The 26,028-nt window shown below is 53.2% G+C and overlaps 3 protein-coding genes and 1 non-coding gene across 5 annotated transcripts in view; all 4 read right to left on the bottom strand.

The window, feature by feature from the left end:
- Positions 1 to 1,116: 1,116 nt before the first annotated feature.
- Positions 1,117 to 11,073, bottom strand: LOC103189795 (ciliogenesis associated TTC17 interacting protein). Its single transcript, XM_042336569.1, has 11 exons — positions 11,039 to 11,073; positions 8,428 to 8,872; positions 7,909 to 8,094; positions 6,985 to 7,040; positions 6,573 to 6,659; positions 6,195 to 6,362; positions 5,855 to 5,979; positions 5,211 to 5,287; positions 4,682 to 4,770; positions 4,286 to 4,492; positions 1,117 to 1,509 (listed from the first exon to the last, which is right to left on the bottom strand). The coding sequence occupies exons 2-11, from the start codon at positions 8,852 to 8,854 to the stop codon at positions 1,471 to 1,473; spliced, it is 1,461 nt and encodes a 486-aa protein (XP_042192503.1). The 5' UTR covers positions 8,855 to 8,872; positions 11,039 to 11,073; the 3' UTR covers positions 1,117 to 1,470.
- A 2,854-nt stretch (positions 11,074 to 13,927) lies between these two features.
- Positions 13,928 to 26,028, bottom strand: part of pnkd (PNKD metallo-beta-lactamase domain containing) — a 17,226-nt gene continuing 5,125 nt past the window's right edge. The window contains exons 7-9 of the mRNA XM_042336169.1: positions 15,473 to 15,559; positions 15,123 to 15,238; positions 13,928 to 14,163 (exon numbers count right to left, since the gene is read on the bottom strand). Coding sequence (XP_042192103.1) covers positions 13,990 to 14,163; positions 15,123 to 15,238; positions 15,473 to 15,559 — 377 coding nt within the window. The 3' untranslated portion in view covers positions 13,928 to 13,989. The remainder of the gene's footprint in view (positions 14,164 to 15,122; positions 15,239 to 15,472; positions 15,560 to 26,028) is intronic.
- arpc2 (actin related protein 2/3 complex, subunit 2) lies at positions 16,853 to 25,580 on the bottom strand. Of its 2 annotated transcripts, NM_001292440.1 has the most exon segments (11): positions 16,857 to 17,164; positions 18,601 to 18,701; positions 19,264 to 19,364; positions 19,542 to 19,668; positions 19,997 to 20,090; positions 20,471 to 20,657; positions 20,748 to 20,793; positions 22,938 to 23,050; positions 23,634 to 23,668; positions 25,398 to 25,508; positions 25,557 to 25,580. In NM_001292440.1, coding segments are annotated over 10 exon segments (903 nt in total). In that variant the 5' UTR covers positions 25,472 to 25,508; positions 25,557 to 25,580; the 3' UTR covers positions 16,857 to 17,139.
- On the bottom strand, positions 17,510 to 17,620 carry LOC121849420. The gene has a single exon (XR_006085221.1). It is a non-coding gene; the product is annotated as a small nucleolar RNA SNORD89 (small nucleolar RNA).

Here is a 26,028-nt window from a genome sequence, read left to right as displayed (position 1 = left end):
ACCTGGGAGTGTGGACACACAGTGTAGAGGAGCTTTACTGTGTCTCTAACCCTGACCTGGGAGTGTGGACACACAGTGTAGAGGAGCGTTACTGTGTCTCTAACCCTGACCTGGGAGTGTGGACACACAGTGTAGAGGAGCTTTACTGTGTCTCTAACCCTGACCTGGGAGTGTGGACACACAGTGTAGAGGAGCTTTACTGTGTCTCTAACCCTGACCTGGGAGTGTGGACACACAGTGTAGAGGAGCTTTACTGTGTCTCTAACCCTGACCTGGGAGTGTGGACACACAGTGTAGAGGAGCTTTACTGTGTCTCTAACCCTGACCTGGGAGTGTGGACACACAGTGTAGAGGAGCTTTACTGTGTCTCTAACCCTGACCTGGGAGTGTGGACACACAGTGTAGAGGAGCTTTACTGTGTCTCTAACCCTGACCTGGGAGTGTGGACGCACAGTGTAGAGGAGCTTTACTGTGTCTCTAACCCTGACCTGGGAGTGTGGACACACAGTGTAGAGGAGCGTTACTGTGTCTCTAACCCTGACCTGGGAGTGTGGACACACAGTGTAGAGGAGCTTTACTGTGTCTCTAACCCTGACCTGGGAGTGTGGACACACAGTGTAGAGGAGCTTTACTGTGTCTCTAACCCTGACCTGGGAGTGTGGACACACAGTGTAGAGGAGCTTTACTGTGTCTCTAACCCTGACCTGGGAGTGTGGACACACAGTGTAGAGGAGCGTTACTGTGTCTCTAACCCTGACCTGGGAGTGTGGACACACAGTGTAGAGGGAGCGTTACTGTGTCTCTAACCCTGACCTGGGAGTGTGGACGCACAGTGTAGAGGAGCTTTACTGTGTCTCTAACCCTGACCTGGGAGTGTGGACACACAGTGTAGAGGAGCGTTACTGTGTCTCTAACCCTGACCTGGGAGTGTGGACACACAGTGTAGAGGGAGCTTTACTGTGTCTCTAACCCTGACCTGGGAGTGTGGGCGCACAGTGTAGAGGGTGTTACTGTGTCTCTAACCCTGACCTGGGAGTGTGGACACACAGTGTAGAGGGAGCTTTACTCTGTTTGTCACACTGTGTGGGGTGTACTGCACTGAGTAAAATGATCACGTTCATTTTATTTCAACTTTAATGATAGTAAATGAAAACCCCTTTGGGCTATTGTAAATTTTGTACATTTAACATTTGAACACAGGCTCCCGAGCAGAGACAAGGAGTGAGTAACTGGGTGGGGTAAGAGATTAGTAAGGTGCTGGGAGCAGAGTGATGGGAAGAAGGAGATTAGTAAGGGACAAGGGGCTTCAGGTGGAAAAGCAAAGGAGATTCATTGATCTTGGGGACTCAGAGCCAGTAAGACAGAGTTATTGGTGTCTGGATGTTAATGGAGAGGGAGCGGCAGTCAATACCTTTGGACCATCTTCAGCCATTTCTTGAGATCTCTGTACCTGATGTCGTGTGCTGAACCTCAGGACTGGGGCAGCAAGAGTTCATTCGAGATCACTATTTATTGTTAGTTAATTAATAATCATACAATTTGTAATGTCTCATATCATTGTTCAATGTCTCAAAGAGCCTCATAGCTGCCAATCTGTACATAGCAACGCCCTACAGAGCCAGCAAGCCCCCAGTTTATCTGTGGGGTGGGTGACTAGGACACAGGGAGAATCTCCCTTCTCTTGAAAATCAATGGGATCTTTTAGGTACAGACAGGATCTCAGTTTCATGTCCATCTGAAGGATGGCATCTTTAACTGCAGCATTCTCTCAGAACTGCATTCGTGTCAGCTGACACAGAGCTCAAAGGCCCTTGGAGAAGTAGGGCTTGAACCCACAACCTCCTGACTCGGAAGTGAGAGTGAGTGAATGACTGAGCCAGGCTGACACCAACACAAGGTGCAGGTTATTTGTGCTCTGATGGCCTCTCCTTTGGGATCTGATTCTGCCCTCCACCATTAACCTCTTCCTGAAGTGTGAGGTGGCTCTTTCTAATTTCTTCATTACCTGAATTAACCATCTCCTGGTCTAGTATCATCCCACACCCTCTGGTCGGACTCTTCCCACATTCTCTATCTTACATTCCCAGCTAAATCTTGAGCTCATTGTTTGGAGTGGACCAAGTGACACTAGTTTTTTGGGATTGAGTGACACCAATTGCCATATCTTATATAAAGGCTGTGGAGATCATGATGTATGTGACCTCCCATCGTCTGACAGACGGGAAGCTCTGGATTGTCACTGGGCTGACCTTACACACAGTGACATCTCCACCCAAACTGGCTAAGCCAGGACCTGCTCCAGCCCATCGCTGAGGAAGTAACTGATGGTAATATTATCAGCAACACAAGGTAGAAACAAAAGCAACTTGCATGATACAGCGGGCTTCCCTAAATTATTGTGTGCATGTGAGGGTCGGGATTCCTAGTGGTGGCTGGTCAGAGAGACAGAGACAGGCTCTCAGACAAGGAGGAGTGGGGGGCAGCGGAGTGTCACAGGCTGAGGCAGGAGATGAGAGGACAAAGCTACGAGCAGTAGTTAAGAGGGCTCCACATGTTGGAGAAGAGAAGATTGATGGTGATATGAGTGAGGTGCTATCCATATTGAGAGGGAATAATGGTGAGAAACTCCATCCACTGGTCGGCAATTCGAAGGGTGGGGGGGGAGAAGCTTGAGATCAAGACTAACTCGAGAGGATTGGTCCTTCTCGAGGTGGGTGGGTAAGTAGTGTCTCCTCAGGGCTAAACTGGCTACAAGATGAGCTTAGCAACAGAATGTTGGAATCAAACCAAGTCTCTGACGGTCTCTAGTCCGGTTCCTGAGCCAAAGTATTCCAGGGCACTCACTGCTGATGACAGCACAGCCCAGCCTGACTCATCAGCAGGATTTGGACGGGCTGACCAGTCACTGGGGGCAGGCAATCCTCCTACTCAGCTCCTGTTAGCCTTGCAGCCAAAGCTCTAACAGATAGGGTGGTTCTACAACAACAAGGTTGCATTTATTGAGCGCATTTCACATCGGGAGGACGTCCCAAGGCGCTGGACAGTTGGGTCAGGACCCGAGCATTGGGGGGAAATGGTCAGGGTGAGAGGAGGGAAGGGAGGGAGCGAGGAGGGGGGAAATGGTCAGGGGGAGGGGAGGGAAGGGAGAGAGCGAGGGGGTAGAGAGTCGAGAGGGGAGCTGAAGGCACGGTCAAAGAGAAAGGTCTTGAGACTGGCCTCGAAGGAGGAAAGGGAGGAAGCGGCGAAGGCACTGGGGATGGAGTTCCAGAGCCTCGGGGCTGAGGCTGAAGGCCACCGATGGTAGGGCGGTTGGGGCGGGGGAAGGGGAGCAGACCGGTGCCAGAGGAACAGAGGGTACGGGCAGGTAAGTTGGGAGATAGTAGGTCGGTGAGGTAGGAGGGAGCAAGGCCGTGAATGGCCTTGTAGGTGAGGATGAGGATCTTGACCTGGTTCTAGCTGGACAAGCAGCAGGAAAGCTTGCCAGAGAATGTTCTCAATGGCAAGCTATGTGGCTTTAGTTGGTTAGACTTAAGCAGTTACCCCAACATACCCTCTGGGATCCCCAAGCTTTGGCTCTCACCAACCTGGATATTGTGGTCGGATTACGTCAAATGGGTTGAAGGGCATTCTTCATCAAACTAATATGGTGACCTGGTCAGGGGGTGAGAGTGCCTGGGAGAGATTACTGATGTATTTCAGAGAGAATTGGATACGCACATGGAGAGGCAGTGAGGTTAGAGAGTAGTGGAGTTCAGCCTAGATTGTGTTTTGTTGGAGGAAACACTCACATGGAAAAAAATCTGCCGAATGCCTCTGACCGTGTGTGTCATCCATTTCTAGGTTCAGAGGAAGGGGTGAGAGGCAGAGCTGGGGTGGCGATAGGGGAAGATGTTGTGGAGCTATTCAGTGAGTGCTCTGTGTCTGCAATTAGACACTGCAGTTAGTGTGAAAACTGCTCTCCTGATCCCCCTGATCTCCCCCAGGCCTCAGCCTGTGCCAGCCAGGCCCTGTCGTCCCTGGGCAGGACGGGGGAGTGCTGGGGGACCTGGGCAGGGCGGGGCACTGCTGGGTGGAGGGGAACTGGGCAGGGCAGTGCTGGGGGGGGGGGCATGGGCAAGGTGTTGGTGTGATGGGAGGTGGGGACTGTCCTCCAGACATTAACAGCGCTGCATACATGCAGTTTGTTGTTGTTTGTCTTTGTGCAGGGAGCTGACCATCATTGAGCCAGAAAGGTTCTCAGGATTGAATGTTTTATTATTTACCCGAACTAACTTTAAAAGGATATCTTTTTCCTGAAGGGACTGGACTTCTGGGAGCTGAGGTAGACGTTCTCCTCGACGCCCTTGGAGGAGAAAGACGTGAAGTACTCGGCCGCAAAGGTCACCACGTCCTCGGGCTTCCTGAGGAGCAGGAACTGCAGGAAGTCAGCAATCAGGGCCCTCAGCTCTGGGTGGTGCCTGATATAGGAGCTGTGGTCAGCCTTCAACTCCTCCTGTAATGTACAGCACACAGAAGGCTTCCCAGTACATCCCCAGCCCAGGACTTGACAACCCCTCAGCCCTCACTCCCCCAGCCTCCCCACTCACCACCCCCAGCTCCCACTCACCCCTGCCCTCACTCCCCAAGGCCCCCCACTCCCCATCCCTCACCCTCACTCCTAGCCCCGCTGCCCCCTGGTTACCGTTTTGTCGAGGAACCGGGAATACAGCTGCATGTCCTCCTCCAGATTGAGTGGCTTCTTTTTAAAGGTGGGTTTCAGCTCCTGCTCCTCTGTACAGTGAGGGAAACACCATCAGCAGCCACTGCTCACTAATACCATACACTCACTCTGTGTTCATACACATTCACACCTACTCAGCTCGAACACGTCTGCTCAGGGCACAAACATACACACGCACGCCCAGTGAGCATACACATGTGCTCAGTGATACTCTCAGCCCCCTCATGGGGACGGTATGATCACCAACCCAGGTGCAATCCAGAGCCACTGAACGGCAGGGAGGGGTATTTGGGAGGGATCAGAGAATGATGGCTGTAACGTGGTGAGGTGGAAGTGACGAGGGTCAGGCAGTGAGACTGAGAGAGATAAGAGTGTGAGAGTAAGCGAGAGTGATGATGAGAGCATGCGCGAGAGAGAGAGAGAGAGTGACAGAGATGCGGGAGTGCGTGGGGGCTGGGTCACAGAGGGACACAGACAGCAAAAGCTGTACCTTTCCTGACTGTAGTGATGTTCTGCAGCAGCAGCATGACCACAGGGGAGCCCACCTGAATACGGCTCGCCAGGTGCCTGTAACACACAGGGCAAGTCTGTCAGCAGGTAGCCTGAGACCTTACACTGAGCCACACATCACATTCCCATTGACACTCGGTCCCCAATACAACCCTTCAGCCTATCCCCATCTCATCCCTCCATAAGTCCTCTCTGCCGGACTATCTACATGGCCTGGTTCTTAAATGCGTTTAGTGTCCTGGCATCAGCCCCTCCCCGCACCCCCCACTTCCTTTGAAAAACTTGCAGTGTCTGGCAAGCTTTCCCACCCTGTTAACCCAATAAGGTTTGCAGGGTTAACAGGAGCTGAGGAGGAGGATTCCTGGTGACTGGTTGGCCCTTCCTGGTCCTGCTGATGAGCCGGGCCAGGCTGTGCTGTCATCAGCAGTGAGTGACCTGGGATACTGCGGCCCCTCCTGGCTCAGGAACTGGACTAGAGACCGTCACAGAGTGGGGGGTGAGAGAGAGACCGTCACAGAGGGGGGGCTTGATTCCGACATTCCATTACCAAACATGACCCCACTTACCCCTCCTCCCACCCCGAGGATAGCGCTGAAGCAATCCTATGAACCAGCACTCACTCACCCGTCTACCAGGAAGTAGGATTGCCAGCACAAGGGAAGATCATCTTCCGAGTGAATTGTCCGCTGAATCCCAAAGACCTCCACCCTGTCACTCCCAATCCTCATCATTTTGGTGCCTAGGTTAGTCTGTCAGCGAGAGAGGTCAGGGAGAGAGGTCAGGGAGACGGGAGAGGTCAGCGAGAGAGGTAAGCGAGAGAGGTCAGTGAGAACAGAGAGGTCAGCGAGTGAGGTCAGCGAGTGAGGTTAGTGAGACGAGAGAGGTCAGTGAGAACAGAGAGGTCAGCGAGTGAGACAGAATCCCACCATCTCCCGCCTGTGTGGTGCAGTCCAGTGGCACTCACATAGGTGCAGGTACTGAGCTGGAGCTCAGTGTCGAGGGCCAGGAAGCGCATGTTGTCGGGGATGATGCCGTACTTGTTTAGCAGCCGGAGCAGCAGCAGGTTAGCAGCCTCCGAGATTAGCCCCTCCATGTCCTCCCACTTATACACCCGCTGTGTGTTCTTCACCTCCTGTCAGCACACAGCATAACACAATATAACATCGCTGGCTTTGATTCACTGCTGATAGCGAGGCGCCCACAAAATACAGTCAACTCACTTTACAGTATAATCTGTGAAGCGCTTGAGACATCTCGATGAGGTGATAAGGCGCTGCATCAAATACAAGGATTAGTAGTAGTAGTATATGACCGAAGTGCTGTGTATATCCTCAGTGCTTACCTCCCCTTCAGTTACAGTTCTCTGCACCACAAACATGCTGCCTTGCTTTTCGAAGATGATCTTCTTATCCAGAGGGAAATCCTTTACCTGGAGAAGGGAGGGGAGACACAAGCCTGGGTTTCTGCTCCTGATCATTAGCCAGAGGTCCCAGCCAAGGCCACTCCCAGAGCCCCCCAACCCTAAGTGTAAGGTGCAGTGTGTGAGAGGAGACTGGGGAATGTTGGCCTGTGTATGGATGAGGAGACGGCACAGGGCAAGGGCAGATGTCCTCCACGTGTCAACGCCCTGCGATCCTGTGTGAAGGCGCTGGGTAAATGTGAGTTGTCCAGGGAGCAGAGAAAAGCTGCCGGCAGAGGTTGGCAAGTCAGACAATATTAGTGTACAATAAAGGTGTCCGGTAAGGTGTAACTACCTTAATATACTCGTGGTTCTGCTGCCTCAGGGTTTCAAGTTGCCTGGTGACATAACCTGTAAAACAAAGTGTGTGACTTGTCACTCGGTGCTGTATAGTGAGGGGGCCGGTGATGGGCAACCACAGAGAGCGAGCAGGCAGGGAGCAGGCAGGTTGGTTAAAAACAAAAACAGAAGTCGCTGGGAACACTCAGCAGGTCAGGCAGCATCTACGGAGAGAGGAAAGTGAGTCAACGTTTCAGGTCCACGACCCTTAGTCAGAACAGGGGCATGAAAAGGGTCGTTCTGATGAAGGGTCGTAGACCCGAAACATTGACTCACTTTTCTTTCTCCATAGATGCTGCCTGACCTGCTGAGTGTTCCCAGTGACTTCTGTTTTTATTTTTAGATTTCCAGTGTCTGCAGTATTTTGTGTTTTGGTAAAGTTTTAGAAGGTCACAGAGGAAGGGACGAGAAAGATTGTGAAGGGCTTTAAATGTGGCCTGTTCCATGTCCCCCAGCCTGCCTGCCACACCACTAACCACTGCACCACAGGACGGCACAGAGTGCGCTAGGTGCGTGCCTGTAGCATAGTGGTTAGCGCACTTGCTCGCAAACGAGAGGACCTGGGTTCAATTCTAGGGCAGGATGAAACTTTAGGCAAGTTTCCTTACTCCACACACACGCCTCTGTTTACCAGCAGTAAGTAGGAACCTGGTTGTTATCCGGGAGTAGTAATCCCTTTTTTAAAAAAAATTTGGTCACTCAATCCACGACTGTTTGTGGGACACTGCTGTGCACAATTGGCTGCTGCGTTTCGCCCACAAAATATACAATCAATTCACTTTACAGTATATTCTGTGAAGCGCTTTGAGACTTCCCAAAGGTGTATTAATATGCCATATCAAATGCAAGGATTATTATTATTGTTATACCGCAGTCTCACCTGTGATGGAGGTGCCACAAGGAACCCCATCAATGGTTCCATGGCTGCTAGCCTGGATGTAGAAACCACGTTCTCCTCTGAACAGGGCTTGCTTCAGGGTGACTTTAAACTCACCCACCTCCTTCCCCGCGTCCGTGACAGTCACCAGGGAATCCGGGAACAGCAGTAAGTTGAAATTATCGATCTCTGCAACCAAAACAGGTTAACACATCATAAAGGGCCTCTCCGTCTCCGGCACTATCAACACACAGCAACAGTACAGTAGGGCAGGCCAGGCAGAGCACTGTCCTGACAGCTCTACCTCGCTGCACAGAACCAAGCTAAGTGTAGGGGATAATTTACCCTTTCCATGGGGTGGGGGGTACATATAGAATCCTGGGGTAGGAGGGAGTTACAGGCTGGAATCTAATCCATGTTTCAGGGGAGTATTTATAGAATAACAGCCCCCTCCCCTCTTGGGGTCTGATCACTGTGTACAGGCCTCACTCAGTCAGATGGTTGTGGGTTGAAGCCACTCACTGATGGAGGCCAGGAAGTTGATGGCTCCTGGACTGGCCTTTGGCAAAGGCTTGGCTGGCTCTTCTGGAGGGACCCAGGTCTCTATGAACTTCTCCTGCTCTGAGAACTTCTCCTGCTCTGAGAACTTCTCCTGCTCTGAGAACTTCTCCTGCTCTGAGAACTTTTCCTCCTCTGAGACCTTCACCAAGTCTGACTGCTCGGCCACTGCTGCGTTTTCCACCATCGCCAGGAGCTTTGCTATCTCCAACTTGTCTGATACTTCTGGCTCCTCCTCCTGGTCTGATTGTTCCATCTGTTCCTCTGGTTCTGACTGCTCCGTCTGTTCCTCCGGTTGTATCACCTCCGCTTGTTCCTCCTCTGCCTGTACTTCCTGTTCTGGCTGCTCTGCCTGTTCATCCATTTCTTGATCATTCTCTGTCGATGCCATTGCAAGCTGCTATCTTTCCTACAACACAGGACCAAAGAATTGTGTCTGATCAACAACAAGAAATTGCATTTATACAATGTCCTTCACCTGAGAAAACATCTCAAGAGTGCTTCACAATGCCAGTAACGAGTATCTTGATCATGGTGCCATGTGGAGCATCGAACGCAATATTACAACAATTTATACATAGCGCCCCTCACGCAGGGTAGCATCCCAGAGTGCTTGATCGTGGCGGGGCTGGGGGAAGGTGACCGTAGGCACGGTCAAAGAGGAAGGTCTATGCTGAAGAGTATCTAGACCAGGCTGTGAGTTCCACATAATAACAATCCCTTGCATTTGATACGGCATCTTACCACGCTTTCCAGACGTCTCAAAGCGCTTGACAGATGATACTGTAAAGTGAATTGGCTGTACATTTTGCGCGGGTGCCGCCTACGCATGGATATCTCGCTGCGTCATGACATTGCGGACGTTTTGCTGATGAAATACAGTCACTGCACTTCACAGCGTGTGTTCTGTGAAGCGCTTCGAGACGTCTCGGAAGGACCTGATGATAAGGCGCCGTATCAAACGTAGAGATTATCATTATGATTGTTACTGATGGTCACCTTCCCCATCCCTTCCCCCCCCCCCCCCCGGCTCGGCGTCAAGGGCGCGATATAAAGGTAAGTTGTTGTTGTTATAAATTGGGATAAAGCTGCTTTTTTTTACACACGGAATAAGATTTTGACACAGTACTGCATAAGAGATTAATAAAAAAATTAGAGGTCCCCGGTATTAAGGGGACAATGTCAGTTTGGATTAGGAACTGGCTGAGTGACAGAAAGCAGAGGGTGGTGGTTAATGGGTGTTTCTCGCAATGGAAGGAGGTGTACAGCGGTGTCCCCCAGGGATCGGTATTGGGACCACTGCTCTTTCTAATATATATTAATGATCTGGACTTGGGCACAGGGAGCACTATTTCCAAGTTTGCAGGTGATACAAAGTTAGGTCGGGTAGTAAATAGTGAAGAAAATTGTGACGGACTGCAGGCAGACATACACAGAATGGTGGAATGGGCTGACATGTGGCAGATGGATTTCAATGTGGATAAGTGTGAGGTGATACACTTAGGGAGGAAAAATGATAGGAGGCAATATAGACTTGGAGCTCAATCTTAAGGGGGGGGTGAACGTACAGAGAGATCTGGGCGTTCAAGTAAGTGAATCATTAAAGGTAGTGGGGCAGGTACAAAGGGCAGTAAAAAGGGCATTTGGTGTACTGAGCTTTATTAGTAGGGTATAGAGTATAAGAGTAGGGGTTATGGTTAATCTGTACAAACACTGGTTAGGCCTCAGCTGGAGTACTGCGTCCAGTTCTGGGCACCTTACCTCAGGAAGGACATTAAGGCACTGGAAAGGGTACAGAGGAGATTCACGAGAATGATACCAGGAATGGGGAACCTTAGCTATGAGGACAGTGGAGAAGTTAGGACTTTTCCCATTAGAGCAGAGAAGGTTACGTGGGGACCTGATAGAGGTCTTCAAGATCATGAAAGGTTTCGACAGGCGATAGGGAAAAGCTGTTTCCGCTGGTAGGTGTGTCTGTGACTCGTGGTCACAGTCTGAAGATATCACCAAAAGAAGCAGAGGGGAGGTTAGAAGAAATGTTTTCACTCAGCGAGTTGTTGGAATTTGGAATGATCCGCCCGAAAGGGCAGTGAAGTCCGATTCCATAACAGCTTTTAAGAGAGAACTGGACAGGTATCGGGGAAGACGGTTTGTGGGGTTATGGGGGGAAAGCTGGTGATTGGGGTCAGTGAGAGTGACGCTCTGTCAAAGAGCCGCACAGACTCGATGGGCCGAATGGCCTCCTGTGCCGGAACATTGTATGGATCTAAGATTGACAACGTTTAAACCAATCAGCGAGAGCGAGGGCGGGCACGACGGGCGATTGGCAATCCGCTCGACCAATGGGCGGAGAGCGGGGGGCGGGGCCTGGCTGGCGATGGGCCGCCATGGCCGTCACCATGGCTACCCCGCGGGGCAGCATGGCGGCCGGGCCCTGGCGAGGGGAAGGCGGTTCCCCGCGGCGCCCTCAGGGGAAGGTGAGGAGGAGGCCGTGTGTGTGTCTGTGTGTGGGGGTGTGTGTGGGTGTGTGTGTGTGTCTGTGTGTGGGTGTGTGTGTGACGGGTTGGCTGCTCACCGCCCGCCCGTCCGCCGCCGCCTCGCGCTCCCGCCGCTCCAACCGCCGCCGCTCGAGCCACAGGACCCCCCCCCCCCCGGGCGCCATGGCAACGCCAAACAGCTCCATTGGCGACCTCACACCGCCTGCGTTACCATAGCAACAAGCACAACACCAGACCCCCCCCCACCCCCACCCCGGGGCTCTTTACTCTGATCCCGTTCATTCCCCTAATTTTTTTCACACACCCCTATACTATTTTTACCTCTCAACGATTCACTCGGCGAAGGCTTGACCTGCAAATCGCAGGGAAACATTCCACGCGGCGACGTGTCAGTGTGACCCCCCCCCCCCCCCCCGAGCCCCCGACTGTCCGGCGCCCGGGGACATCCTTCCCACGTCCAGGGCGGTGCCGTGTAACCGAACCGCGCGGTTATAAAACAACAAGATTACATTTGTGAGGCGCCTTTCACGTCGGGAGGACGTCCCGAGGCGCTGTAATAATAATAATAATAATCCTTGCATTTGATATAGCGCCTTTCACGTCGGAAGGACGTCTCGAGGCGCTGTAGCTTTCTGACACCTCGTCCTGAAAGCACTTATAACAGAGGTTCACTTGGTACTGACTTATCCATCAATCGAAAATCTTCTTTAACTCGATTAAAACCGTCCCTAATTTAGATGCTTTCTCTGCTTTCAGCAAAACCGATTCTCTCCTCGGGAAGCTTTTGTTCTCTTGGCGCCAAAAGCCCATTAACTTATCTTCCAAAGTCCCTGAACCGAATTGTGAGTGGAAAAACCCTAACTCTGTGTCTAAATGTGCAGTCACCGTAACTCAGTGGTTAGAGCACTCACGTTGCAAGCGTTGGCTAAGTTTCCTTTCTCTCCACGCTGGTTACCCAGCAGTAAACAAGAACCCGGTTGTTAGTCGATTGGTGGATCGCTTTTCTGAGGGTAATAATCCCCTTTTTAAAAATTTGGTCACTCATTCCACGACTGTTTGTGGGACATTGCTGTGCGCAATTGGCTGCCGCGTTCGCCCACAAATATACAGTCAATTCACTTTACAGTATTTTCTGTGAAGAGCTTTGAGACATGATAAGGTACTGTATCAAATGCAAGGATTAATATTATTGTTATTGATTCAACCTAAACTCTGGGTTGTTTACTCTTGAGGACATCCCTGCACCTTGGCACATCCTCCCGACGTGAAAAACGCTGTACAAATGTAACGCTGTATTATATTGATTAAAGAGCTGAGACACTGGGGGGACGGTGCTGAAGGGTATGGGATAAGGCAGGAAAATGGAGTCAGAGGGCTGCTATTCAACAAACTGGTGCAAATGTCTCTCTGGGGTGAATGGCCTGCTGTTGTGGAATTGGACTGTAGGACCGTGAGAAGCAAACAACAGTGACAATAGGCAAGCGGTTCTGTCTTGTGGCGTATGTCTCAATACACCAGCACGTCACAGCAAGAAAATACATCAGGGGAGGATATGACAGTGGTTTAATGTTATGAGATTACACAGGAATCCCAAAAGTGCATGGTCATTGCTACTAACCGTCCAATATAAACCGCTCAAAAACTGCGTGGAAAACTGTCCTTCCTCTTAACAGCTCTCCCAGAAATCACCACCATATTGTCAGGCTTATGTCACCCTCGGCAGATAGTAAACATGGTGTCAAAGCCACAGAGGCGACCACACACAGGAAATCACTCATTCTGCGACCGCCAGGAAGGTGGGAAACTAATTAGACGGACCTTGTTTTTTTTCTCGTCTAGAATTTCTTATGTCCTTATAAGCAGCAGATTAATCGCACTGGAACTTGATTTCCTAGCTCAGTAATAATACATTATACTCTCACATCACACTACACAGTACCTGCGTCAATATGATTGTCACTGTGTGTGTTTATACCTTTCACAGTCAGAGATCACACTGTACAGTGTATAAACACACTCCGTGCTTGCATGGGTAATATTTTAAGGGACCTATTTAAATGCTATTGCACAGCTGTTGACATGAACAGCTGGTGAGGAAACAGGTGAGGGAATGGGATTGCCCAGAAAATGCCATCAGGGGGAAGTGAACATTAGGCATCTCGCTCCAGAGTGCCTCATTGCTGGACTTGGTGTCACAGTACAAATAGATGTTAGTGTCTGTCGTCGTTTGAAGACAAGTGGGTAAATGTAACCAGATCAGACTGTGGCACACTCTCTCTCCACTCCCTCTGTAACAGCAAACAGCTTGCCAGGCATTGAGGAGGACCATAGACACAGGTGAAATTGAAAGTCTTCAGGTGCGATGGGAAGATGAGGAGGATGGGGCGAGACGGAGGGATTAATTTTGACATTACAGGAGCTGTATTAAATACCAGGATTATTTTTACTATTATACAGTAAGTTAAACCCCTCACTGCCCCCCCAGCACACTGAGGCGGGCACTGCCAGTACTGATCTTTGCCAGAGCTGCCCACACATTCACAAGCACACCGCCCTGGAGGCTTGGCTTGCCCATGAATAAAGTGAGGCAGATACACCAATGCGGCTTTTAGCTTTCTCTGTTGTACGTCACAGGTAACCAGGTCTGAGAGATGCCGCTCACACACTGGCACCTGGTATTTCCTGTCTTCACATCAAGCTGGATGTTCACAGTGACAGTGGCGAGGCAGAGCAGAAGCACATCTCACGGCAGTATCGCTCACTATTCTCCGGCGATGGCGAGTTCACAGTCTCGTTCACAGTTCCTATAACTCTCCGTGTCACCGTTGCTCACTTTCTCCTGTACACGGAGATGGCTGGGAGGGGCAGAGGCAGAGAGAGGGGGCTGAGAGAGAAGGGGAGGAGAGAGAGAAAAAGCGAGAGGCAGGGAGAGGGGAGCAGAGAGAGAGGGATAGAGAGAGTGAGGCACAGAGAGAGGGGCAGAGAGGAGGGTTGGGCAGAGAGGTGGGATGGGGGCTTGCTTAGACTGCTATCTGCAGTTGAAATAGTCCTTACGCTTGCGCACCTCCTCCAGCACGCGGGCCCTGAAAGCGTGGGGGTCCTCACCGGTCCCCCGCTGCACCCCCAGCGCCTGCTGCAGGTCGGGGCAGTGTGTCCGCAGGAAAGGGTTGTACTCCTTCTCCTCCCGGATGGTGGACGGGCACTGGGGGAAAGCAAAGGCACAGCACAGAGTTAGAACCCTCCACACCAGCCTGCTCACCGGGCACACCATTCATTGTGACGTTCCACCATGAAGATACATTACATTAACAATGGTGGCCATACTTTCAGCCACTACGCCCTGAAATTCTGGAACACTCTCCCTCTATCCCACCGCCTTACCATTTCCTTCCCCATCTTCAGGTCATGCCTGAAGATCTTCCTCTTCGACTGTGCCTACTGGGACAAAACAATTCTTAAAACCTAGGTGAGAAGATGGTGGGTTTGAGGACCCGAGTAGGTGGTCTCTGAGTTCATTGTCAGGGCTGACGCTCCTGCACTGCACCGCACTGTGGAAAGTACCGTCCTTGGGATGAAATGGTAACGAAGTCCCCGTCTATCTGTTCAGGCAGACGTTAAAGATCCCAGGACACCATGGGAAAGAGAAAGGAATTTCTCTCTCGGCATCTTGGCCGACAATCCTCCATGTGAAGTGGTCGTTCACCACATGGCTGTGTGTGAGATGATGCTGGGGAGGTGAGGACACGGGGGGGCATCTTATAATATAATAATAATCCTTGCATATGATATAGCGCCTTATCACATTGAGACATCTCAAAGCCCTTCACCAAATATACTGTAACATTAATTGACTGAGTGTTTTGTGGGCGAAACTCGGCAGCCAATTGCACACAGCAGCTTCCCACAAACAGTCGTGGATTGAGTTATTTTTAAGATATTAACACTGTAAAGCGATCCGCCAATCGACTAACAACCAGGTTCCTACTTACTGCTGGTAAACAGTGTGGAGTAAGGAAACTTGCCTAAGATTTCGCCCTGACCTGCCCGGGAATCGAACCCGGGTCCTCTGGCTTGTGAGGTGAGCACTCTAATGACTACGCTACAGGACTCCATGATGGGGAGGAGGTGGCAGAGGAGGCCGAGGACCTGGCAACTACTCACTGTGCCAAGCTTCTCTTGCCTGCGAGCTATTACCCAATCCAACTTGTTAAACACAGCTACGTTCTTTGGCTCAACTGAAGCAGCAAATAGCAGATTGTCCTGTGCGTACTCGTGACCTGGAGACAAGCACACAAATAGTCATCAACACCATCTCCCCATCCAAAACCAACTCACAGATATCAGGGGTGGAAGGCAAGGGGGGGTGGGAGGGTGACCGAAGGCACGGTCGAAAAAGAAGGTCTTGAGATAGGTCTTGAAGGAGGCAAGGGAGGGGGGCGAGGCAGCGGGGCTACGGATCAGGAAGGGTGGGGAGGAGGCTCTGGGAGGGTGGGGGGGGCAGCTTTGATTACCTGGCCATAGGAGGGTCTCATCTCCGAGAGCATTCACAATGTCCAATGAAGTCAGCATGAGCGGACAGCTGCCCTCAAATATCCTGCCTGCGTGTCAAACAGAGTGAGTGTGTAACATAGGCGGAGTGAGTGTGAGCAGTGAGTGTGCAATTCTTGTGATTAGCCTGTGCACTACAGGAGGAGCAGAGTGAGTGTGAGCTGTTAAGTGTGTGACACTTGTGCGAATACTAACTGCTCACACTCACTAACACTAACCGCTCACATTCACTAACACTAACCACTCACTAACACTAACCACTCACTAAGAGTAACTGCTCACATTTGCTGCTCACTAACACTGTAACCGCTCACTCATTGCTCACTAACACTGTAACCACCTCACACTCACTGCTCACTAACAGTGTAAAAACTTTTGAATAAAAGTTCCTGGTAAAATTGCCTGTTTGTCAGTCTCGGCTCAGTCACTCTCCTCCTCAGCCAGTGACTGGCCATACCCCAGTCTGATTGAATTGTGCACAAAGTCACCCACATACTGACAGCCTGAAGGCTGACCTGACTGTGAGGCAGAAGCCCATTCCCATCATCAGGTGGTTTGGTGACAGGCTTGAGAAAGAGCCTTCCTGGGTTACATAGATCTACACAGACTATACAGCACGGAAACAAACCACTCAGCCCAGCCAGTCTGTGCCGTGTTTATACTCCCCCTCCCACACCCTCTATTCCCCTCTCCTTCATGTGAAGGTCCAGTCTCCTCTTGAATATATCTACATTATCTTTCAACCGTTGCTTCAGGCAGCGAGTTCCACACTCTCACTACCCTCTGCGGGAAGTTGTTCCTCCTAAATTCTCTTTCAGATCCTCCCAGTCGCCAGCTTATACTTGTCAAGAGTTCTCCCTACTCAGAGCTTCTGACAAGCAGCAAGTCTGGAACACAGTAACAGGCCATTCAGCCTCAACTTCATTTACCCGCCTTTGCCCCGTAACCCTGGATTTATCTCTTGATCCACTGATCTATCACCTCAGTCTGGACAATGTGAGTGGATCCAGCCATAATCTACAGCCCTTTGGGGGAGGGAGAGTTACAGATTCCCATCCTCTTTGTGTGTGTGAAAAACTGCCCCCGATTTCACTCCTAAATGTCCTGGCTCTGATTTTCAGATGATGCCCCCCTTGTTCTAGACTCCCAACACCCCCCCCCCCCCGCATCACCAGAGGAAATAGTTTGTAGGCTACACTGTCCAACCCCTTTATCATTTTAAACACCTCAATTAGATTTTAAACCCCTCAACCTTCTAAACTCAGGGGAATACAGACCATGTGTATGAGACCGGTCCTCATTGTTTAACGCTGGAGAATGGAGCAGGCCTGGAGAACACATGGTTATATTGTCTGAGAACGATTTATTGGCAGATTTGTTGCACTCAGGCTCACGGCTCTGGGTGAAGCCAGCGACAGCAGAGGAGCAGGGAGATGGGGGAAGAGAGGGGTTTGATCAGGAGACAAAGCTTTTAATCACGTTGGGGTCTGGCTGGAGCCACAGCTCAAATTCTCACAAGGCCTCGGAGATTCTCTGGGGTGCGGTGGGGGGCCAGGGAACTGCCCCCCACACAGGCTCCGAGCCCAGCGAGTGCGGTCACAGCTCCTGCTAGTAACGGCCTGACATCCGATTATCGGACTGAAAAAGTCTTGCCCCTGTGGAGGGAGAGGATGGAGTGAGATTCAGACACGAGCGGCAGAGAGTAGCCACAGTCACCAGTGAGAGCGACTGTGACACCACATTTAAAGCCACTGTCAGTGAGGCTCTGCCAACCACAAGCTAACAGCATTTACTGTACAACAGTGACACGGGAACAGTACATGTGTTTGTGTGTGTGGGGGATACAGTGTGTGTGTGGGGGGCAGTGTGTGCGCGTGCATGTGTGGGGTGGGGGGCAGTGTGTGCGCATGGTGGGGGTGGGGCAGCATGTGTGTGTGGTTGGGAGGGGGGGGGCAGTGTGTGTGCGTGTGTGGTTACCAGCTGGACGACAGGTGGAGACAGATGAGGTCAGACTAATGAGTCGCTTCAGGAGTTTTGTCACTGAGCCCAGACCTGAGAACCACCTGGGGCCCCGGCTCTGCAATTCGGCCTTTGTGTCATCATCCCTCGTCTCACACCCTCCCTCCCCCACCCCCCACAGCCCCGCACACTTGAAGATGGCCGCTGTGTAGGGGCCCCTGGTACCTGAAGCCCCCGCAGACCTGCTCAGGAGCTCGCTGGCTCCTAGATACCTGCTTTGTATCTTTGCTGATTTCAAGCTCTGATACGCTGCCCTGTGTGAGGGCCACTATATCAATACAAGTTGTTGTTGTTACTGCACCAGCACTAGCCTCTCTCTCTCTCTCTCTCTGGCTGTCACTCACGCGAGTGTCTATCAGTGGCCCTCGCCCTCGGCTGTACTGCACTGTCTGTCCAGTGTGTTGGCAGTGAAACGATTGGACTATCTCCAAACGCACTCTGCTGGACATAGTTAGGGAACAGCCTGGAGCGCAGCAACCTGCAGGGAACAAACAGCAACATGGCAGCCAACAAACAGGCAGGGCGCAGGCAAGGAAATGTGACAGGCAAAGGCAGACAGAGACAGGCAGGTACAGGCAGAGAGAGGCAGCTACAGGCAGAGACAGGCACAGGCAGGCAGAATCACAGAGACAGACAGAGATACTCAGAGACAGACAAACAGAAACAGAAATCTGTGACAGTGACCCCCGTACAGACCATGTTAGTGACCCCCCTGCCAGACCGGGTGCCCAGACATGAAGCAACAAAGCTTTTGGTTGAGCTGCGATTCCCAGTGAGGCTGAACCACTGACACAGAGGAATGTGAGCCCCAAGAACAGCTGGTGTGTGAGGCCTCCAGGCTCCAGGCCTGAGCTCTGAGTAATAGCTGGAGCAGCTCCTGTCCCTGACCCTGAGACAAGCCCCGGGTGGGGTTAGTGGAATCACAACCAGACCCAGTGAGATCCAACTGCTGAGATCTGGGGAAGATCCTCAATCCAGGTTTCATTCACAATTAACAGGTGCCAACAGCTTCCCTCACTGCCTGAGGTTTACCCACAGTTTACCCACGGGCGGTGTGAGGGCTGATACTTACGACATGGTTTTCATTTCTTTTTTCTCGGCGTCTGGGCGAGCTCGGTTCAGCACCTTCAGGAAATCTGAGGTTTTAGCCCTCATCCTCGTGTGGATGTACGCCTGAGAGAGAGAGAGTGTGAGAGAGAATGTGAGTGTGTGAGAGATTATCTGAGAGAGACAGACAAAGTGTGGGAGACAGAGAGTGTGTGAGAGGCAGAGAGTGTGTGAGAGGCAGAGAGTGTGTGAGGGGCAGAGAGAGGGTGAGAGGCAGAGAGAGGGTGAGAGGCAGAGAGAGGGTGAGAGGCAGAGAGAGGGTGAGAGGCAGAGAGAGGGTGAGAGACAGAGAGAGGGTGAGAGACAGAGAGAGGGTGAGAGACAGAGAGAGGGTGAGAGGCAGAGAGAGGGTGAGAGACAGAGAGAGGGTGAGAGGCAGACAAAGTGTGAGAGGCAGAAAAAGGGTGAGAGACAGAGAGAGGGTGAGAGACAGAGAGAGGGTGAGAGACAGAGAGAGGGTGAGAGACAGAGAGAGGGTGAGAGGCAGAGTGTGTGAGACAGAGAGAGGGTGAGAGACAGAGAGAGTGTGAGAGGCAGAGAGTGTGTGAGAGGCAGAGAGTGTGTGAGAGAGAGAAAGGAAGAGAGATAGAGAGCAAGTGAGCAGCACCCACCCCGCCCCCCCCGGTACCTTGGAGCACTTGATATGGTAGTGCAGATAGTCCCTGAAGGTGTGGATCAGGTTGATGGTGTTGTCTCGGGTGTTGGGGCTGGTGTGTCGCGGGAACAACACTGTCAAACACAGCACAGGTCACACACCGACCTGGGATCAAACGCACACACACACAGTCTCCCGCGTGCGCACTCTCTGTCTCACACACACATAGTCTCTCTCCCACACGCAGTCTCACACACACACACACACACACACACACACACAGTCTTGGGTTGCCCCTCCCCCTCACCCACCGAAGGTGATGTATCCGATGTTGTCGCCCACAGCAGCGTCTGTGTCCTTCAGCTCCAGTGGGGGCTCCCGGTGGTTAAACAGAACCTGGGGGGCCGTGTGGCTGGCTCGGCGGCCCTCCTTAAACTCCTACACTCGGGGAGTGGGAGGGAAGAACATGAGCAAGGGAGAGACACACTGAGAACAGACAAGTCCTGCCCCCTTCCCCACGGGTTGTACTTCCTCAACCCCCATGTGCAGGCTTCCCCCACCACCCCACCCCACCGCAGGCTGTAGCCCCGCCCCACCACGGGCTGTAGCTCCCCCCACTCCCTCCCCCGCGGGCTATAGCTCCCCCCCCCACCGCTGGCTATAGCTCCCCCCCACCCACCCCGCAGGCTGTAGACCCCCCCACCGTGGGCTGTAGCCCCCACCACCCACCGCGGGCTGTAGCCCCCCCCACCCCCGCGGGCTGTACCTGCATGAAGACTTTCCCAATCACCACATCGTCATCGTCCTTGAAGACTGTGCTGAAAACCACAGTCACTCGGTCCTTCTTGGCCTCCACATACCTACAACAAGGGGAGATGTTACTGAGGCTGCTCACTGCGAGAGAGAGAGAGAGGGACAGTGAGAGAGTGACAGTAAGAGAATGGGATAGAGGGTGTGAGAGAGAGAGAGAGAGAGGGAGAGAGAGTGTGTGTGACAGATGCAATACAAGGATTATTATTGTTAAGCAATGCTGTGGATGACCTGGGAGTGTGGGCGCGCAGTGTAGAGGAGCTTTACTGCGTCTCTAACCCTGACCTGGGAGTGTGGACACACAGTGTAGAGGAGCTTTACTGTGTCTCTAACCCTGACCTGGGAGTGTGGACGCACAGTGAGAGAGAGCGAGAGAGAGTGTGTGGCTGATCGGGATGGACAGTGTAGGGTATTGAGCCGTGTCACTCACAATGTCTCGTCCTCCCTGTAGTGGATGACGGCTCTGCTCTCCACCTCCTTGCCGTCGGCCTGGAAGTTGAAATACTTCTCAAAGACCGAGGCGAAGCAGTTCCTCTTCAGCATGCCGGCCTGGTGCACCAGCTCCTCCCTGTTAGCCGGGATGTTCTCCAGGTCAATCAGCAACGACACATTATAGCCTGAGGGAGACACAGACACTGGGCTGGGAACAGGAGTGAGGGCCAGAGCACTGAGAGTCTTACACACAGCAGCTTAGTAACCAATATTACCTGCTTCAGGAGATGTGAGATAAGTGCCATACACACGCTTCAGTAACTGCACAGAGAGAGAGAGAGAGAGAGAGGTACATTAACATTTGTTCCATCCAGGCTTGATCTGGGAGTGTGGACAGACAGTGTAATGGGAGCTTTACTGTGTCTCTAACCCTGACCTGGGAGTGTGGACAGACGCAGTGTAGAGGGAGCTTTACTGTGTCTCTAACTCTGACCTGGGAGTGGGGACACAGTGTAGGAAGGGCATTGCTGTGTCTCTAATCCGAGCTGAGACTGGTGGAAGGAAAGCTCTGGTCTCCGCTCGCTGGTACACTGAGCTGAGGATTTACCATAATACCAGCCTTGCTGTCCGCCAGGGACTCAAACGAAAGTTCAGTGAAACCTTCCTTGCACCAAACAGAGATCAAAGCCTCTGGTCTGCACTCACTGTGGTTTGGCGACCTACTTCCTGCAGCCACTCAAAGGGATGTTTCACACTATAAAGAAACTATTATAGTCGCTGTCCTGACATGACTGTGTAATTTGTAGGCAAATGTGGCAGGCATTTTATATACAGCAAGATATTAGATAACAATGAGGTAAATGTGTTACTATTCTGAGGGAGTTTTGACCAGGACTGGGAGAGAGAAATGCCCTTCTCTTTTCCAACAGCTCTGCAGGACAACAACAACAAGATTGCATTTATAGAGCGCCTTTCACGTCGGGAGGATGTCCCAAGGCGCTGTACAGTTGGGTCGGGACCCGAGCATTGGGGGGGAGATGGTCAGGGTGAGGGGAGGGAAGGGAGGGAGCGAGGAGGGGGCAGAGAGTCGAGAGTGGAGCTGAAGGCTGAAGGTCAAAGAGAAAGGTCTTGAGACCGGCCTTGAAGGAGGAAAGGGAGGAAGCGGCGAAGGCACTGGGGATAGAGTTCCAGAGCCTCGGGGCTGAGAGGCTGAAGGCCCGGCCACCGATGGTAGGGCGGTTGGGGCGGGGGACGTGGAGCAGACCGGAGCCAGAGGAACGGAGGGTACGGGCAGGTAGGTAGGGGGATAGTAGGTCGGAGAGGTAGGAGGGAGCGAGGCCGTGAATGGCCTTGTAGGTGAGGATGAGGATCTTGAATTCGACCTTCAACCTTCATCTACACAGGGCAGACAGGAGCTTGGTCTAATGTCTCGGGCAAAGGGTGGCCGTAACAGAACACAGACATCCAGCTGAAGGCAATGTGTTCACTGGGCGTGTGGACGGACAGTGTAGTAAGGACATTGCTCTGTCTCTAACCCGGGCTGAGATCGGTGGGGAGAGGTCCAGGTGGGCGGTGGTGGGTGGTGATTCAGGGCCGGTGCCCTGAACGCCTTGGGTGGGGTTGTGAGGGGCATTAACTTGGGAGTGGGTTAGTGAGGGAGCCTGTGGTCTGCAGTGTGCTCTGCTGGCTGCTCAGCGTAAGATTAACTCATGGAGAGTCAGAGCTTCCTGTTTAAGAGGAACCTCGACATTATTTCCAATACAGTAAACATACCATAAAAGGCAGCAGCTCGAGAAGCTTGTCACAGCGGCAGCTCTAACCACACGCCTGTGCACGTCTCTCACGCCCTGATCTGCACACTTCCTCACTCTGTGAGGGTCTCACAATCCCAGGCACAGGAACTCACATGCTCCTCCCGTCAGCAACGTGTCATCTCCTTATTACTAACCCAACTCTCTCTCTCCCCACTCCCACTCACCCCACTCCCCACCACTCAGTTTCCCACCCACTTGCTCCCTTTCTCACTGCTCCCCGGCTCCTTAGCCCCTTCCACTTTGATCCGGCCTCAGTGGCTGCTGGTTGGAATGAATCCCAAACCCTGACAAGCCTCTGAGTGACCAGATGCCTTTTGGAATCCAAACACCTACATCAGTTTGAGAGACGGGGAATCCTCAGCTCTGCTCACACCAGGTTATACACTGGCACGTCACCCCTGGCTCTCTCCGGTGGGACAGAGGCTGCCCACTGGGGGAGACATGTGGTTGATCACTGCTCTGGGCAGCTGATGGTTGGTGTTGACATTCCCACTGGCTGACAGCACTGACTCAACCAGACCTGCCTTACAGTACGTGACATAATAGAGCTACCCTCTGCCTCCCCACACGCTCACAGCCCCCTCCCACACGCTCACAGCCCCCTCTCCACACCCTCACACACCACACAAACAAACAGTGCATGTCTCTCACCTCGTCAGCCCCATGGTCCTGCAGCTCCTTGTAGAACTTGAGGGAGATGCTGATCATGACTTTGGTCTTGTCCCCATTGGGGTTGGAGATGTGATAAAGGACGCCATCAAAATCTGCAGCGGAAATAACAGTTTTCACTTGATCCTGGGGAGAAGCCATGTTAACCCCCACCCCCCCACCACCCCCATTTGAGGGGATTGTTGGCTAGGACACCAAGAGAAACCCTTCCTCTTTTCAAATAGTGAAGCCCTCGGGACCTCAGTTTTTGATCTCATCTGAAGGACGGCATCTCCAACATTGCAGCCCCCACCCCTCCAGCACTTCATTGAAGTGTCAGCCTGGCCCTACACTGTATGGGTTCACAGGACCAACTTAATAATAATCCTTGCATTTGATACAACACCTTATCACATATTTGAGAAGTCTCAAAGCGCTTCACAGAACATACTCTAAAATGAGTGACTATATTTTGTGGGCGAAACGCAGCAGCAATTGGGCACAGCAGCGTCCCACAAACAGTTGTGGATTGAGTGACCAAATTATTTCTTCTTCACGTTTTTTCTTTTTTTGAAGGGATTATTACCTTCGGGGAATGGACCCACAATCTTCTGATTCAGAGGCAAGTGCTACCCAATGAGCCCGGCTGATGCCTGTCTGCACAACACAGCTCGGAGGTTCCCTGAGCCTCGATCTTACCTGCAAACGTGACTTCCACTGTGTCAGGCTTGTTGCTGTAGAAAGAGAAAGAACTATTCAGTTTGTCAGCTCACTCACTGACCCAGAGACTACATAGACTCTCTCTGGCCAGACACCATTCAGGTAATGCCTGGACTGATGAGGGGCCCTGACTGATAACACAGGTAAATTGGAGTTAAGGTCCAGATCAGCCATGATCTTATAGAGTGGCGGACAGGCTCGAGGCACTGAGCGGCCTACAGTCCTGTTCATACTTTCCTGTTTACACTCCTCCCTCGCTCCTAGACCCACTGTGTGTCTCACCACATTAACGTCAAGCCCAGTAGCTGATCCCAGCCATCGCTGTGTATTGTGCAGGGGAGCTGGGAGTGGCAGAGTGGGAGGCTGTCATGCCTGGTAGTCAGCCTTCCCTGTATTTACTATTAAGCCTGGACTGTGAGCTCCACATCCCCAACGCGGGACTCCAACCGACTCCCTTTCACCCAGACGTGTGTGTGCGGGCACCAGCGAGTGAGCCAGACTGAGATCAATGGGAGGGACAAGGAAACAGGGCTTTTAAGACAACGATTCACTGAGATGACAGAAAATGGGAACAATGTGGACTCCCTAATGTCACTCACTCGGCCATTAACCCCTTCACAACAAATTGCATTTACACGGCGCCTTTCACGTTGGGAGGACGTCTCCAAGGTGCTGGACAGCCAAGGATCTGCACCCGAGCTGGGGGTTATGATCAGGAGAGGTGGAGAGCAGGGGTAGGAGGGTGACCCAAGGCACAGACAAAGAGGAAGGTCTTGAGGCGTGCCTTGAAGAAGGCAAGGGAGGGGAGGGGGCGAGGTGGAGGGGTTCCGGGATGGAGTCCCAGAGGGATGTGGGTCAGACTGGGGCCCACTGAGCGGAGGGAGCGGGCAGGTCAGTACAGAAATCGGAGCCGGGACTGTTAGCGGGGACATCAGGAACACTGGGGCTGGCGAGAGGGTGGGAGCCGGAGAGGCAGAATCCATTGGAACGTCTAAAGGGAAACAACAATAACAACTTGCACTTATACGGCGTCCCCGAGCGCTTAAAGGGAAACAGATCCCAATGGACCCCGTCTGCCAGACACTTGCGGGGGAGTCGAGGGGCTGGAAAGGGGGGAATGGGAAGAACAGGCAGCACAGCCTCCACCCGGACCACACCCCGACCTTCCCCTAAACCATCAGCTCCAAAAGCCCGGCCCCGGGTCCCAGCCCCGGCCTCAGCCCTCAGCCCCCACCCCCCGCCCCCACCTCAGGCCTCAGCCCTCAGCCCCCACCTCAGGCCTCAGCCCCCACCTCAGCCCCACCCTCAGCCCTCAGCCCCACCCCCGCCCCCACCTCAGCCCTCAGCCCCCACCTCAGGCCTCAGCCCCCACCCCCCGCCCCCACCTCAGGCCTCAGCCCCCACCCTCAGGCCTCAGCCCCCACCCCCCGCCCCACCTCAGGCCTCAGCCCCACCCTCAGGCCTCAGACCCCAACCTCAGCCCTCAGTCCCCAGGGGGGGGGTTGCGGGGGAGCGGCCCTATGGGGGGGGGGGGGGAGCGGCTCTGTGGGGTGGGGGGGTGTGGTGGGGGGAGCGGCCCTGTGGGGGGGGAGCGGCCCTGTGGGGGGGTGTGGGGGTGTGGGGGGGAGCGGCCCTGTGGGGGGTGTGGGGGTGTGTGGGGGGGAGCGGCCCTGTGGGGGGGTGGGGGGTGTGGTGGGGGGAGCGGCCCTGTGGGGGGGTGGGGGGGGGGGAGAGGCCCTGTACCCCGTCAGCGCGTTGTCCAGTTTGAGGCTGAGCGTCTCCTCGATGATGCGGTTGTTTATCTCCAGGAGGATCATGGCGGCGGCTCCGGGGGCTGTGTGTGGGGGTCTGTGTGGGGCTGTGTGTGGGGGTCTGTGTGGGGCTGTGTGTGGGGGTCTGTGTCCCTCTGTGTCCCTCTGTGTGTCTGTGGCTCAGGGCGGGGCTGCACTTCCTGGTTCCGGCTTCAACACAACATCATTTCCGGCTCCAGAGAGAGAGAGAGAGAGAGAGGGGGGAGAGGGGGGGAGAGCCCCATCACTGACACCATGGGGGGGGGAGAGCCCCATCACTGACACCATGGGGGGGGGGGGGGGGAGGGGGGGAGAGCCCCATCACTGACACCATGGTGGGGGGGGGGAGAGCCCCATCACTGACACCATGGGGGGGGGGGGGGGGAGAGCCCCATCACTGACACCATGGGGGGGGGGGGGGGAGAGCCCCATCACTGACACCATGGGGGGGGGGGGGGGGAGCCCCATCACTGACACCATGGGGGGGGGGGGGGAGAGCCCCATCACTGACACCATGGGGGGGGGGGGGAAGAGGGGGGGAGAGCCCCATCACTGATACCATGGTGGGGGGGGGGAGAGCCCCA

This window comes from Callorhinchus milii, unplaced genomic scaffold (assembly GCF_018977255.1).
Source record: "Callorhinchus milii isolate IMCB2004 unplaced genomic scaffold, IMCB_Cmil_1.0 Scaffold6, whole genome shotgun sequence".
In the NCBI taxonomy this organism is placed as follows: Eukaryota; Metazoa; Chordata; class Chondrichthyes; order Chimaeriformes; family Callorhinchidae; genus Callorhinchus; species Callorhinchus milii.
Note: the sequence above shows the minus strand (reverse complement) of the source record. Positions and strands in the feature narration are given on the sequence as shown.